General features: G+C 38.8%; 1 protein-coding gene across 1 annotated transcript in view; it reads right to left on the reverse strand.

The window, feature by feature from the left end:
* Positions 1–16,511, reverse strand: part of CDH2 (cadherin 2) — a 208,764-nt gene that overhangs the window by 38,749 nt on the left and 153,504 nt on the right. Inside the window, exons 7-11 of the mRNA XM_045527200.1 lie at positions 13,705–13,877; positions 5,154–5,291; positions 4,311–4,496; positions 1,826–2,079; positions 278–420 (exon numbers count right to left, since the gene is read on the reverse strand). Coding sequence (XP_045383156.1) covers positions 278–420; positions 1,826–2,079; positions 4,311–4,496; positions 5,154–5,291; positions 13,705–13,877 — 894 coding nt within the window. The remainder of the gene's footprint in view (positions 1–277; positions 421–1,825; positions 2,080–4,310; positions 4,497–5,153; positions 5,292–13,704; positions 13,878–16,511) is intronic.

Consider the following 16,511-nt stretch of genomic DNA (forward strand, 5'->3'; position numbering starts at 1 on the left):
GCAGGGCAGGAAGACAACGAAGGTTTATAATCACAGTGTCAGGCTAAGAGGGAAGGTGCATGGACATTGAGAACGTTCATTACAGAAGACAGGGTAGTATGGCATAGAAAGACCACTGGAAATGGAAAATGAAAGTTGAGCCCTTAGAGTAATAAAGGTCAGTTTTCTGGGCAATTGAGTTTTATAGAAAACTGCAACTCCAGTGCATGTATTCCTGTGCATCTACTCTCTTTAATCAGCATACAGGAGAATACAGTGAATATATTTAATTACGTACCATTGTCAGAAGCAAGGAAAGTGGCATTATATATATTGTTTTTCACATTTGGTGATTCTCTGTCCAAAACAGCAATTGTAGTTATGTGTCCATTCACAGGATCTATTTTTAGCCAATTGGCAGGATCAGATAATTTTGTGTATCTATAAAATGGAAGTGCAGTAAGTTTAATTTTTTGATATGAAACCTAAAAAATAAAGCATATTTTACAGGTTGAATTCCAAATGCAACCAGCTCATTAACTCGCATATTTGCAGATGATGGTTGGAAATACAGCTTTAGCACAGAAAAGTATTTCTGTGTCAGCGATCTGGGGGGCATGTCAAGGTCGTGTTCTGTCAGACACACAGGAAACATTCTATAGGTGTCTGAGGGGCACAGTCTCCCTATTGTGGGCTAAGGAAGATTGGACAGATCTCTTTAGGCTCTTGTCCATGCTAACAGGTATCGGTGATGCAGATAAAAGAGCTCAAATACACCTCCGCAATAAGCAGTAGCCCTAATGTATAGGGCTTAAGAGAAATTATAATAGAAGCTGGATTTCAAATCACAGAACACTCCTAAAACATTTTACTGCCTTGTTATTGGGGAGATGAAGCCACATCAGAGAGAGATCTCCATGATCCCATTGCTGCTTGGGTTCCACACTGGGCCAAGCCTCAGATCCACACCCTTTCCAAGGAAGTCCCAGTCATGAGTCTGTATCAGTGGATTTATTAGCTTAAATTCCTTTTTGATTCAGGGTAGGGGTAAAATTTTCAAGCTTGGATAACCAATTTATAGACAGGAAAAATATGCTATGTTTTCAGAGGTAAAAGTTGTACAATTTCAATGCATCTATTAATTGGTTATTTAACTATCTGGATTTCGATGTATAAAGAAATGGAGAACATATGCAGTTATCTGTTAGCAGTGGTTCTGTAAGAAGTTAAATCAAATATAAGCTCAGTCTAAAAATAATCATCACCAGCTATGGATAACAGTGTATGGGGTGTGCTCTGCCATCCATTTACTCCTGTATCAGGAAGGATAAATTAGATTTTGCTGAGGTTGGAAATCTTTATAGATATGTTTTATAAGTCTAATAACTACTGTACAGGTAAGGGATGAAAATAATTAGCTTTTAGATCTTGGTTTTTGGCAAGAGCTTTCTTTTCTGCACCATGCGTGGAGGAGAGATACATGTTATAAGCCTCTGACAGTTTCTCATTTACTCACTGTAGAACCTTTTGTGGTGTTTGGTATAAAGGCAGAGGCTAAATAATTATTAAATATTTTCTTTAAAAAAGGAAAGGTGGCAGAAACAAAGAAGGCAAGAGACAATTTTTCTTCTTCAAATAATACATGAGTAGTTCCACTCTTGTATTTCCTATCTAATACAGTCATGAATTTACTGAGAGGAAATGCATCAGAGAATTTTAAATTATCTTGTAATAAGTAGTTTTGGTTCCAATGAAAATTTCTTACTCAAATAGTACAATGAAAAAAATTTTATGCACAGCATAGATGTGTCAATGATAAAAACACACCATAAATGGGTTTTCATACCTAATATTTTGCTGCATATACCGATCTGGGTCCTGAGCAGTAAATGTTGTCAACATGGTACCGGCATGAAGGCCTTCTTCTTGGCGAATGATCTTAGGGTTTGGGGCAAAATAAGGGTTTTCATTCACATCAATAACTGTAACAGACACAGTTGCAGTTGACTGAGGTGGGTGCTGAATTCCCTTGGCTAATGGCACTTGATTTTCTGCAGCAACAGTAAGGACAAACATCCTATTTGTTTCAAAGTCAATTGGCTGCAACAACAAAAAAAAAGAGAAACCACATTTTTGCAGGAAATAAGAATATTTGCATTCTGCAGTTTATTCTATTGACTCCATTTCTAAAACATAATTTTTTTTTAATTCACTACATACGGTTCCTCTCAAATTTCTGGAAAACCTGCATTAACATGGTCAGTGATCAAAATATTTATCCCATTTAACCTATTTATAAATCTTGGGTACTTCAAAGATTTATGTTCACAAATAATGCACATGACTACTGCACAGATCCATTTATTTAAGTACATATAGAAACTTGATTATTCTTAAAAACAGCATTGTTGACCCAAAATACTAAATAATGTAAAGTCAAGTGAGAATGTGATAGTCTAAATTTATACACTCAAACACTGGTATAAATAAACATCACTCCTCATCCAAGAAAGCTTTTATCAGTATGTGATGAATTAAAGAAAACAAAACCAAAAACCAAAAAAATGTTATTTTTTTTAAAAAAATAAAGCCAAATTTATTTGATTTTAAAATATCTTTCATAATCTGAAGTACACATTTTGCAGCACAAACATGTACACACAAACACACCCTTTTTAAAATAATAGTGTTTTCACATGACAGATGTTTTTCACTTTTTCTTAGCAAACTATAAAGCTCTGCTGTCTTCAAAAATAATTTTGGGCATTTTGCTGGTCTGTAAAAATCCCAAATCTAAGAACAACACCCTAGATAAATGCAATGTACAAATAACCCTTCACGTAAACATTAACTTCCAAAGTTCACTGACTCCTGCTGTCACTAGAAATGTTACCAGGAGTCAAATGACCAGATGTTTACTCTTGATTTCACTTGATCACCTTCTAGAGGAGGTGTAAATAAGCACTACTGTGTGGTAATAACAGGAAAAAAAAGAGCAATCGGGGCTCTCGTGCCACCACTGGTAGCCTGACAACCATCAAGAGGTGAAGCTCAAGAGAAAGCCACGTTGTCAGCACAAACCGCACCAGTTTCTTACTCTAGACCTCCTCCTCCTATCTTCAAACATATCGTTTTTCCTTCTTGCTCTAAAATCCCCAATTCAACTTCCTTTTCTCAAGTATTTTAAACACGACACAACAGGAGAGAAGCCAGGAAGTAAGACTGTAATATTTTGAATGGTTTCATTAGCCACATTAAATGCCCCCAATGTAACATTTATTTATGCTAAGTGGTATCTGCACAGCCCTAAGTCCTTTAATGTGTATGAAGCTCATTTATAGCTCACAGCAATGCTAAGACTTGGGTACTATCATAAGCCCCACTTTCTGCATGAGGAACCTGAGGTTTATAGAGGTCAAACAGCCAGCCATGATCACGCAAGGTGTCAAGGGCAGAGGGGGATTCCAATACAGATGGCTGGGCTCTGGGCTGGTGTTCTGGGTCACCTTGCTGTGTGTCTTCAGAGAGTTTCCAACCCCCATCCCATTCTACTCGTGCATATACATAATTCTTGGCACTAGCACCTTAGTGCACCTTTCTAAGTAAGGCCAACTTTCGGGTTCACTTACAAATCAAGAGTGGGTGGAAAGCAAAGAAGTAAATATCATCATTAGGTGGTTAAAAGGAAGAGACATTCACTTTCAAGGGCTTTGACATTATAGCTATGAATTTATTATAACTGAAGAACATCCCCTCTGTTTCTAACATGCAATTGTCTCGTTTGGTCCTTTTTTGACAATTAAAGATCAGAAGAACCAATTTCTTAAAGTCTTGAAAATAGCATTTAAAAATAGCCTTGGAAATGCAAAACCTTTTTAAAAAATGTAGGCCCTCTTCCAGCCTACTCATTCCATTTTACTTCTGTGATATTTTCTGGTTTGGTCACTATCTAAATTGCTGTAGATATGAGCGCAGCAGGTGTGATGCCTCATTCCCAATAGCTATCATTGGTGATCAAAACCTCAAAATGTGATATATCACTAATATATCGACTACACTGACAGTTAACATTGCTGAGGTCAGTCTTGTCTTCAGATTGGTAAAACTGTCCAAACTGACCTAAAAACAATCTTATGTCAATGATAATGTGAGAGTCTCAACATAAATTAAACAACACATAACCTGTCCAATATACATGAATTCCACATCTAGAGATGTTTGGGGGAAAAAAAAAAGTCTATGATTCAATGGCAAAATAATGGGGCAGGGAGGCATATACTGGTCTTTGCTGAGAAGCTGTCAGAGAGATCAATGGCCCAAGGAACACTTACTTTTACCACGGTGACGAGCCCGTCATTGCTGTTTGGGTCGGTATGAATGGCAAAGCGTCCTGTCGGATCTCCACCGCTGATCTTGTACACCGCATTCCAGGCTGGAGTGTGGGGCTGATCCTTGTCTGTCACAGTTAGATTAGCTACTATGACGTCTACCCTGTTTTCAGGGACTTCACCGTAAAACTGCGAGAAAGACAAACCTCAGTCAGAGGAGCGACACGGACCACACAAGGCAGCTTGTCCTGATAACCACACTGCCCAATTTTACTGCCCCATTAAAATCTTTCCTGTCTACCCTAAAGGAGGAGGTTGGGAATGCAGCTACCCACAGCGTTTATGTTTGGCTTTAAAAACACTGTAACATTTTTCAGTAGTCCATTTTTTCCCAAATTATGTTACAAGTTCATTAACATTAAAATTAGCATCCGTTTGTGAGTATCCGGGTGATGAATGTGAGGTCGGGGGAAAGGACTTGTCTGCGGGAAACGTTTTTACTTCAGACATAGACAATTATATGGTGACAAAGTAGCATAAATAAGTCATATAGTTCATGCACCTGAAAATATTTGCAAGTATTTTGTTATAACAGCACAGTCTTTTTAGGACATTTTTTCCAGGCAGTATATTTCAATAACTTTAACAGTGGACTTGGAGGCGATGAGGAAATCAATTATTTGGGCCTTACTTAAAGCCCTGGTGACAGAAATGTCTGAGTCAGTAGCCATCCTACTATTAGATGAAGCAAGTTCCACCTCTGTTTAATACATTTATTATTCATGACCAGACTTCTCAGTAATGGACCACAGACCCAAAGTTGTGTGAGTGACAGGCTGTACTTACTGTCATGGCAGTAAACTCTGGGGGATTGTCATTGACATCTGTCACCGTGATGACAGCCGTGGCCGTGTTAGAAAGGCCGTACGTGGGATTGCCTTCCATGTCTGTGGCTTGAATTATTAACGTATACTGTTGCACTTTCTAAAAAGACATAAAGATAACAACTCAAATGAAACTAATTCCTCACGAAGACATAACAGTTGTTCCGTAAATGCCTCTTTATTACACAGCAGAGAGCACAACATCATTCATTCTGATTAACATGACTTGAAATTTCCCAAGTGGAGTTTACTTTAACTTACGAAGCACAGGTCTGCTCCTTGTCTAGAGAGATTTAACTGTGTATATTCACTTCTGCTCGCCGAAAGGAACGCACTGCAGATGTGTGAAATTCACAGCTAAGCTGAAACCTCCATCTGGTTGCAACCTTTCCCCTCACTTCACAAGACTGCCATCAAGCATTCGAGTTGTTTGGTTCATATTTACTTTCTCATATGTTAATTTCTACCCAGTTAAGGATACTAAAGACACTGAAGAATCTCAAAAGAGGGAGAAGAAGGCATATATAATTTATAAAGTACACAAGCTTTCTTTTTATATATTCATAAATATATTCTTTCTATTTTAACAGGGTTGATACAATATTTTTGTCTAATTCCCATTAGTACGTATTATTCAAAACTATATAGAGGAGATACACAGTATCCTTAAGCAAAATCAAACTTTAAATTAAAGGGTTTGTTTATATCCTTAGCCCTTGATATATCCTGGAACACAGTAGGTATTGAATAATTGCATATTCAAGAGATTTGGGCATGAACACTCATTGTGTACAATACTTTGAGCACAGACCTTTAATTCATATAAATATGAATACATTTTCACATAGATAGTCATTATCAAACAGGCATCCATTACTTTCAAATTCCAGGTTGGCTGTTTTAAAAGAGAGCCAAATTAAGCTGTAATGTATGTCAGAGAAAATGTTGAGATTGTCTAAGAAGTCAGACACTTGCTGACAAAGTTTTATATCAGGAAAATCTAGCTAAAAACAAGTTCTAAAATCATTTGAAATCTCTGTGGAAATTGGCACAGATAAAAGAATGATAGATCATTCTCATAAATGTTAAAAACATTCTGAACAACAAAATCCACTTCTTCATACAAAAATAAACTGTCACTGCAAAGTGTGGTTTTCCCTCATTCTAAATATAGCTAACATTATGAATAGCCATTCTTAAGGGATTTCTGGAGCTCGGATGGAACAGACACAAATTGTAGCTTTTGATTTAGTTGTCAGAGGGAGGGGCCCAGGAAAGAAAGGAGTAGGAGGGAAAGCCACACTTCCCACATTAGATTTTAAGTCTCTGTCCACCCAAGTGCCAATCTCTAGCAGTTGTTTATCTTAGTTATTTTTTTATATTCCTCAAAGAGAAAATGCCAATTTTTTTTTTGAATAAAAAAGGAACTACAAAGAAATGGTGCTGGTTGATTCATTTTATTTAATAATTTTTCACTATAATGCTAGCGTAGGCTACAACACTTCTCAATGGTTTCCTTCCCCAATTAAGAGTGTCACTTTGGTGAGAGAATTTTGCAGGGCATTCAGTCCAGCTTCCCATCTGAAAACCATGAAAATAAAAATTCGTTATGACTTTTGAAATGCCACTTCTGTTAGCTGCTATGTGCATAAACAGATGAACATTCTCAAAAAAAAAAAAGAAAAAAATTGAGCTTATTTTTTTAAGAAGGTAAAAAAAAGCCTCATAGCTATTATATGAAGGTGCAGTTCTTTTCTAATGTTTATTCTACAAAAATCTTTAAAATCTGTATAGGCATAAGATATACAATTTTCCACTGAGCTGCAATATTGGGATCAGTAGCTAATACTCGAAATTTTCCAATTGCTTCATGCTAGTCTTGAAATCTTTAGGTTACAAAAGAACATTTGTTATTTCTAAAATATGATGTCTCTTCAAGTAAAAAAAAAATCCACTTGGTAAGTAATATAATCTCCATTTTCATATTACAGTTAGTAAGGAAGCCTCGACAGCTTATGTTTTCAAGAACCAAATTATTTAGAGCTCCCTGCGTCATTTAGTCATTGGGCATCTGGTTCCGAACGACTGACATTTAGATTCCATAAGAATTTGACTTGTCACCCTCATAATCCCTCAGCTGATTAAGGGAATTGCGCTTAAAAACTTCTCTACATTTCCTGTTCTAGATGGAATCAGATCTCAACTCATCTGCTTGCTGTCAATCCTTCCCTCACTATTTCCTCTCTAAAATAGGTAAACTTGACCATTTCACCAAAGGCATCCCCTCTTATTCCCTTATGCCGGAGGTCCCCAACCACCTGGCAACAGACTGGGCCACAGAGCTCCACACCCCCCCGCCCCCCACTGTTCTTAGAAAAACTGTCTTCCATGAAATTTAGAACAGGTGGGGGTCAGGTGCACAGCAGGAGGTGAGTGGCAGGTGAGTGAGCAAAGCTTCATCTGTATTCACAGCCTATTTACAGCTGCTCCCCATCGCTCTCATCAATGCCTGAGCTCTGTCTCCCCTCCCCAATGGAAAAATTGTCTTCCATGAAACTAGTCCCTGGGGACTGCTGCCTTACACCACCCCTGGAGCATTTTGTATTTATCTTCAAATGCCCTGTCATGACCCTGCATCATTGCATGTGGCATTTCCTTCTGCCTAGACCAGTGGTTCTCAACTGGGGTGATTTTGCCCCACCACGGGACATTTTTGGCCATCACAACTGGAAATTCTACCTACATCTAATGGGCGGAAGCCAGGGATGCTGCTAAATGTCCTGTGATGCACAGGACAGGCCCCCACAACAAACAATTTTCCAAACCAAGATGTTAAGAGTGTCATGGTTGAGAAATCCTTGCCTAGAACACTCTTCTTTCTTTCTTTTTTTTTTTTTTTTTTTTTTGAGACAGAGTGTCACTTTGTTGCTCTGGTTAGAGTGAGTGCCGTGGCGTCAGCCTAGCTCACAGCAACCTCAAACTCCTGGGCTTAAGCGATCCTACTGCCTCAGCCTCCCGAGTAGCTGGGACTACAGGCATGCGCCACCATGCCCGGCTAATTTTTTCTATATATATTTTAGTTGGCCAGATAATTTGCTTCTATTTTTAGTAGAGACGGGGTCTCGCTCTTGCTCAGGCTGGTCGCGAACTCCTGACCTCGAGCGATCCACCAGCCTCGGCCTCCCAGAGTGCAAGCATTACAGGCGTGAGCCACCGCGCCCGGCCAGAATACCCTTCTTTCAATCTGAACCTGGCCAAAAGGTAGCGAAGTCACTCAGAGATGACATCTAGCAGTCCTGGAGGTAGAGCTGTTGTTGTGCTCAGGACTGTGCCCTCACAACACACCCCTGTCACTGTTTATAGTTTATATGGCTGGTATCAGTTATATGTCTGTCCTTGCTCCATTCCACACATGGGGCGTGTGCGTGAGTGCGTGTATACGTGTGCACACACACACACACATGCACACGGACACGCACAGCCAACCCCACCACCCTTGGTTCATGTTTGTGTTGCTGCTATACAGCATTGGTGCCTGACACAGAGTAATCAAGCAATAAATACTTTTGACTTTGTGGCTATAGAGATGAATGGATGAGAAACCTTGGGGCTCGCATTGCCTTATAAAAATCATCTCAGGTTGAGGAAAAAACAAATTTTAATTTCATGGGTAGCTATAATTTACTTATTAAAACATATGCTGGGAGCATAAACTAGCTCACTATTTCCTAAACTGCAGTGATTCATATATAATCTTCCCAATTCTGACATATCCTCATATTTCTATGCCATGAGTCACTTCCTATTTATCTTGACATTAACCCCCTTTTTTAAAGCTTAAATGAATTTATTGTAAAAGTGCCACAAATGGTGCTAGCATCACTTGCCATAAATATAACAGTAAAAACTAAGCAACATACAATTCTTGGACTCTGTCAGTCTCTACTCGATGGAGTAGCATCTAAAAAGCTGCGCTCTCTTGTCCTAGAAACTTCTCTGCATGTACTAATTAAAATCATTATACATGTCATGTAGCACACTTTTGAAACGATGGACTAGAGTGATACCAGTAAATGAGGAGTGGAGAACATTCAGTCATTCATTTGGCACAAGTTTACTGAATGTCTACTGCATGCCAGGCAGTGTCGTATTTACTTGGAAAAAATAGTGAACAAAACCAGATACGGCCTTGCTTTCATTACATAAAGGACTAGGAGAGTAGTGGACCATAGGACCAAATGTACCATGCAACTGTAGTAAGGGGAACAAGAAGAGATGCAAGGAAGCTTTGATAGGGGCATTGCAACCAGCCCTCTAAGCCCGTGGGGTGGAATAAATGCAAGAGATACTTCGGGGGTAAACAGAGAAGAGCTTGATGATTAAACAAATTGGGGGTGGATGGATAGCAGTGCATGGTAAAAACAATTAGTCCGTAACCTTGGGAGATGGGGGGAAGGTACTGATCACAAGACATAGGAAATTTGTCATAAATCACAGATTTTGGCAGATGACAAATTTGCTTTTGGATAGACTGGGTTAGGGGATAGAGAGTTGAGTAATGTCACCAGAACATAGTAGGGAAGCACAGGTTTGTGACCTTGTTCAAATTCTTAACTGCTAAGCCCCAGTTCCCTCATCTGTGAAATGGGGCTGAAAGTACTACCTACCTTGTAAATTTGTAGTCTAGAATTTTTTTTTGCATGCTTATTGTACGCTAATACTGTTCTAAGGGCCTTGATAATAAAAAACAGTAACTTTCATTGAGATTGAGCATTATGCAACAGGCACAGTGCTAAACACTATACACTATCTTATTTAATTCTCACAATAATCCTATAAAGAGGATGTTTTGAATCACCATTTTACAGATGAAGAAACTGAGGCTTAGGAAGGTAGGGAAACTTGCCATGGACACCCAGCAATGAGTGGCAGAGACAAGGCTTGAACTCAGGTTTCTCTGAGTTGAGTCTGTTATCATTAATCATTCCACTATTGGTGCCCTCTAAGAAAGTCAAAATACTGTGTATGTGCAGCATGTGCACATCTTGAGTGGAGGAAGCAGGCAGGAAGCCAGATTTCAAACACACGATGAAGGAGTGGGAGCTGAGCAGTGAGTCTGGGCTGCCCTTCAGAGAAGTCTGATGCTGACCTGAAGGAGAAAGTCTCATAACTTGAACATTTCTTCAGGGTTCATGTTCAGGGTAAAACGATAAGGAACATCTGCCCCACTGGACGTGTCAAGACTAGGAATTGAGCTATAATTTCCAAGTAATGTAGTCTTTGTATGTAGAGAGACAGGCAGAGACTACTGTGCATGCCCAGAGAAGAAGCTGAGAACTGGCTCTCAAAGGGTGAGGATTAGCTTATTATATAGAGATGGGAAAGGAACATTTAGGCAGAGGAAACAAGAACAGAAGATTAGAAAACGTCTATTGTACAAGGAATTGCAGGTGGTGCTAGGAGTGGTTGGGTGCTATTTGGCTGTCAGTGGGAGGCCAGGAATTCTGGAGGGTTAGGCTAGAGAAGGCTTTGAGACCAAGGTCATAGAGGGTCTGGAATGCCACATCAAAGAGCTCTGACTTCATCCTATGGGGCATGGCAAGCCATTTTACCACAGGGAAGACCCAGTGTGTTTGTAGATCACGAAGGAACCCATAGAGAGGGGAGAATGGAGATATAACAGAAAATAGAACACGCCTTCAGAATAGAACTAGGAGTTCAGGGCACAAGTCAAAGGATTATTAAGCTTAGAAAACAGGAAGAATAATTCTTTCTTCTTATGAAGAAGAGTAAAGCAATAGTGTTCAATCCGGAGATGCTGATGCTGCCATTTGTGATGGCAGCGGGGAAAACGATGGCTCCTATTCACGGGGTACCGTACAGAATGCCTTGTGCATGGTGGCATCACTTTCTGTTGCCATCATCCGAGAGGTAGGTATTATACTATTACTCTCCCCATTTACAGATTCGGGAGCTGAGGTTCCTGATTAATACACTGAAGGTCAAACAGCACGTACCAGGGAGAGCCAGAACTCAAACTTGGGGCAGCAGGGGGGACTTATCAGCCGTCCTGTGCAAAAAGGGCAGATGGACATGAAGAAAAAAGGCTGAAAAAAAAAAAAAAGAAGAAAATGCCAGGAATAGCCACCACCAAGTCATGTGACAAGAAGTAAGACAGAGATAAAAAAAATCGAAGACTGCATAATGTGGTGGATACGGCTTTAGGCCTGGAGAACCTGAAGAATTGATATTTTTTAAACTTGCAGATTAAAGAAAAATAAAAAGCTGAATCTTGGTAAGCATTTTGATGATTAGGAGTTCAATCACTTAAAGGTGTCATACATCCTGGGAGAACAACGACTAAAATTACTTTTGACAGAAAGGAAACTATGAATTCTAATAGAAATAAAAGAATTTCAAGTCTGCAAGAGGCCTGAAAAAGTCAAAGTCATTTATCCCCGGCCTCAGGAAGAATTACCATAAACCATCTGAGATAGAAACATTTTTTGTATGTTAAATGGCTTTTAGAAAAGGAAGGTTTTCCATAATTTCCCTAGTAATTCATTGTTGTGTTTAATAATCTCACTGTCAAGGAGCTATTTCTCATACTGTATCTAACCCATAATTCTTTAGTTTCAAATCCGTTTCTGTATTAGTTTCATCAAGAGGTAGTGAACAGCTTCTGCAACCACTGGAAGATAAACTTAACCACGACTATGGCCTCATTGCAGGCCTTCATCCTCTGCACTAAATATGGTCTCTCTGATTTTCAAACACGGTTGGTCTGCTTTAGTAAAAACTATCATTAATTCTCCCTGTCTCTTTCTTGCCGTAAAACAGCCAGTCTAAATGTGACAAGAGTATTACTGTATAAAAACAGGATGAAGCCCAATTTTTGTGTCTCACAATGACAGTGTGAATGAAAGAGAAATATTAGGATTACGAAATGAGCTAAATCTACTTGGTATGTGAGCAACCTGGCACTCAAGAGAGAATACTGAAAATTACCCCATATTCTCAAATAAATTACGGCATTCACGCTGAGTTTATTCGCATATAAAAATAGCATTTCATACAGTAATGAAGAGGTGAAAAGACATACATGTTCCAAATATCACTAAACTAAAAGTACTACTGCAAAAACTAAACACATTTCGACAATCTCTGATGCAAAACATTCCTAAAAAAGAATCGCTGACACCTGGAAGTTAACAGGTTTAATGTCATGGGCATACATCTAACTCCAAAGTAAGGCTTTCAGCTCAGAATAAAGTCATCTTGATTAGCTCATATTGCTTTACTGTAGTGCTTCTAACACTATCTTGTGTATATAATTAATTGCAATAGTACTGTTTTCTTCGATTCAATTCAAGTGAATGCTACTATGACAAATAAAGCGTTGAAAAAACCAACTCCTAAAATCCTTGTCAATAATATTTTATTGCAGCGGCTATAATATTTCCTTTTGACATATATAATCAGAAGTCTCATTACAGTAAAAGCTGGCTCAGCTAGAAATGTACAATGCACGAATCTCTGTGAGTTGGCACTTTGGTAATTCATTCAAACAATGATTATGGTGGTCAAAATAATGACCTTGACAATCTATAAGAAAATGGTCAGGAAAGAATAGAGAATAAAAGCTTCATTAGGACTGGACTTTTCAGGAAAGGATATAAACAGAGCTTAAATCAGAACCTGAAAAACTGGAAGGTCCAAGATAAAAAAAAAAAAAAAAGAAGTGCAAGGCAGTCTTGGAAGAAGAACTCATATGAACAGTAACACAGAGGTACATAGAAGCTCAGTGAGTTGAGGACCGTCACATTGGGATGAACCAGCTGGACTTAACCAAAGTACCCCTTCCCTCTCAGACTCTGACACTACATAGTCTTTCAATGCCTTCAACATTTTATGCCTTTTTAAGAAAGTATTATATCAGAAGTGTGTTTCTTTGCATTTTAAAATGTTTGTCAGCAGAATTAATGTAGTTACTACTGCTGAAGTCTAAGTAAATTAACCTTAGTTAAGGGACTAGTTCTAATAAAGGACATGATCTGTGCACTGTATCAGCCTATCCACAGGGGCTAAAAGAACCCCTAATCTCATCCCTGTTATTTGCAGCCTCCTAAAAATACAAGTGTTAAAAATTACCCCAAGTTTATGCACACATCATTTTGCCATGATTTTTAATTAATTCCGCACAAAAACCTTTGACAATAAGGGAACACTGAGGAAATGTTAAGCATTTTCAAAGTTGGATACCAGAGAGTATTAGTTTAACTTAGTCAATTGTCACATTAAATATGACACAGGCTAGCTATGAATGATCGGTATACATACACTATTTAACCGGCCTGAAGTTCTGTAGAAAATCGTACCATAGATTTCTTAATGAAAATTATTATCATTTGAATAATATTGTGTACATATTATTACCTGGAGATAAAGTGTATGCGATACTGTGCACCTTTAAGAATAAAAACAAATTCAAATACAGTTTTTGGTTGGCTTACTTCTCGATCAAGTCCAGCTGCCACTGTGATAATATCCCCCGTCTCATTGTTGATTGTAAACATGTTGGGTGAAGGGGTGCTTGGAGCCTGAGACAGAATTCTGTACCTCAGCATCCCATTGAGGGCATTTGGGTCGTCAGCGTCGATTGCAGTTACTGTCATCACGTATGTTCCTAGAGACGGTGTACATGGAAAATGAGAGGTTACCCTTCATTTCGGGATGCCCTAAAAAGCAGGTATACTTACTGTTTTGGGGTGTCTTATTTGCGTTTTTCAAAACAAACATTTTAAATCATTTAGACTTGATTAAAAACCCTACTGATAAGAACCGTACTCACTTCAAAAAATATAAAACATGGTCTAGAGATACTTGAAAGGAAAATGATACCATATACATATGTATGAAGACTCCATTTTTCCATAACTTAGAAGACAAATTCACTTTATGATTCCAAAAAGGTTCACAGCAGACCTTAATTTATATAAAATGCAAATAATAGGTAATATGGAGACCCTTAGAAACATATTTTATGGCTGCTGATTTCTTCCCTCTGTCGTATTTTCTTCTGCTATGCGATAACATCTAAAATGACATGCTGCGTGTGATTCTCCCTAGTGCCTCCGTCCCTTTCGGAAAGTCGGCTGTGTGCGTAACGAGGCGGACTCCATTTCCTCAGGTCATAAGAAACCATTTCATGCATTACTGTTTTGGTACATTGAACAGAGATTTGGCATTGTGCTTCATTATTTCCTCAGAGATTAAAAGAACACTGTAACCAACTTAGGGACTTCAATTTATTAGATATTTTGGAAAAGAAATCTAGAAAGCATTAGGATCAAATTAGTTCAAACCAGCTAGTGAACTGTAATTTAGAAGTAGAGTAAGAAATAGTTACTATTTAGGATGGCTTGTTCTATGGGATCCTTTTAAGAACTGATTTACAAAATTTTCTATTTCCTATCCTCCTCTTGAGAGCTTTCTAAGCTCAGTTCTACTTTACAGCCTCTGCACATAGGCTGTTCTCTCTACATGTTATACTTGGGGCTCAGAAGTAAGCATGGCTTTGTCAGATTACTCAAATCTCCTTCTCCTTTTAGAACTTGTCTCTCTAAACAATTCACCCTTTTTGATTATGTGCCGTCCCTACACCCTTCTTTTTCAAAACTTTCTTTGTGTATTTGGACTGGCTTGCCACTGCTGTACCCACAGTGCCAGAACAGGGCCTAACACACAGCCCATGCTATTCATTTGTTGAATGAATGAATGTATAGTTAAAACAAAAACAGAATCTTGAGCCAAAATACTGATCACAACACAGTTTAGCTGGATTCATCGCATCATCAAACCTTGCCTAGAACCGTATTTTCAAACTTACAGAAGAATCACAGGAAATACACTCAGGAAGTGTCTTTACTTCTAGTGATCACTGAGAGCCTGTCTTTATTTATTTATTTATTTTTAACAGATACATCTGACCAGGGCATGAGAGTCTTTAGTTTATGGGGGACTTATGTGGAAATTCATGGTTAAATGTATAACAAATATAGCTTTAATCATTTATTTTTTAACAACTTTTGTGAAGCAGTTATTTTTATAAAGTTTGAAGTAATAGAGAAAAAAAGGAAAGAAATGATTGGGGGAAAAAAAGAACTTCCTCAGCCAAAAAAGCCCAACGTTTATTTATCTTTGCAATATTTGTGTTTTAGTAAGGATATGTTTAACTTGCTTCAATTTTACCGTGTTTTAAAACACTGATGAAAGCTACTCTGAAAATGTGACTCAGATGGGAAGGAGCCAGGGAGGGCTAAACTTCCTACACTGCCCCTGACCTTCCTCCAGCTGCCCCTCGCCCCAGAGCTGTGTCTTTTCTGAAGATCCAGAGAAGTGCACTTGGACCAAAAAAAAAAAATTTGCATTTAAAGCACAGTTTAGGCTGGGCGCGGTGGCTCACGCCTGTAATCCTAGCACTCTGGGAGGCCGAAGCGGGTGGATTGTTCGAGGTCAGGAGTTTGAGACCAGCCTGAGCATGAGCGAGACCCTGTCTCTACTAAAAATAGAAGGAAATTATCTGGCCAACTAAAAATATATATAGAAAAAATTAGCTGGGCATGCCTGTAGTCCCAGCTACTCGGGAGGCTGAGGCAGGAGGATTGCTTAAGCCCAGAAGTTTGAGGTTGCTGTGAGCTAGGCTGACGCCATGGCACTCACTCTAGCCCGGGCAACAGAGCGAGACTCTGTCTCAAAAAAATAAATAAATAAATAAATAAAGCACAGTTTGTTATAGCTATAAGTTGACATATGCATAAGGGAGCTATGTGAACTCATATAGATGACAAAAGTATTAGGTAGTACAATTTTAAATGTTCAGGCTTTTTTAAATAAAAAAAATAATTAGCTAACCAAATCTCTCTAAAATACCAAATCATCACAGGAAGGTTGGCCAAACATTTACTTTTACCATCTCTAAACCAACTAACTGTCTTGTCCACTAGTTTTTCAAACTACATAGGCATTTCTGGTCTGGCCATTCTACTCTGACTGCAGTCTACAGTGTTCTCAGTGAGAACATAAAATCTTGGTCAAATATCACTTTACAATGGGGGGAGACTTTCAGCAAGTGCTGTTTCTAGGCCGGGGCACTTTCCATCATGCTGATGGAAGAGAGAGGGCTGCAGGGAATATAAAAGCCACCCTAAAAGTCACTCACCTGCAGAGCTAGAGGGCAGCAATCCCAGCTGCCACCCAGCCCCTTCCTTGCTGTCGGTTTTACTTCACCACCTGGTCCCAGGGACACCAGGTATCTTTA

This window comes from Lemur catta, chromosome 16 (genome assembly GCF_020740605.2).
Source record: "Lemur catta isolate mLemCat1 chromosome 16, mLemCat1.pri, whole genome shotgun sequence".
In the NCBI taxonomy this organism is placed as follows: Eukaryota; Metazoa; Chordata; class Mammalia; order Primates; family Lemuridae; genus Lemur; species Lemur catta.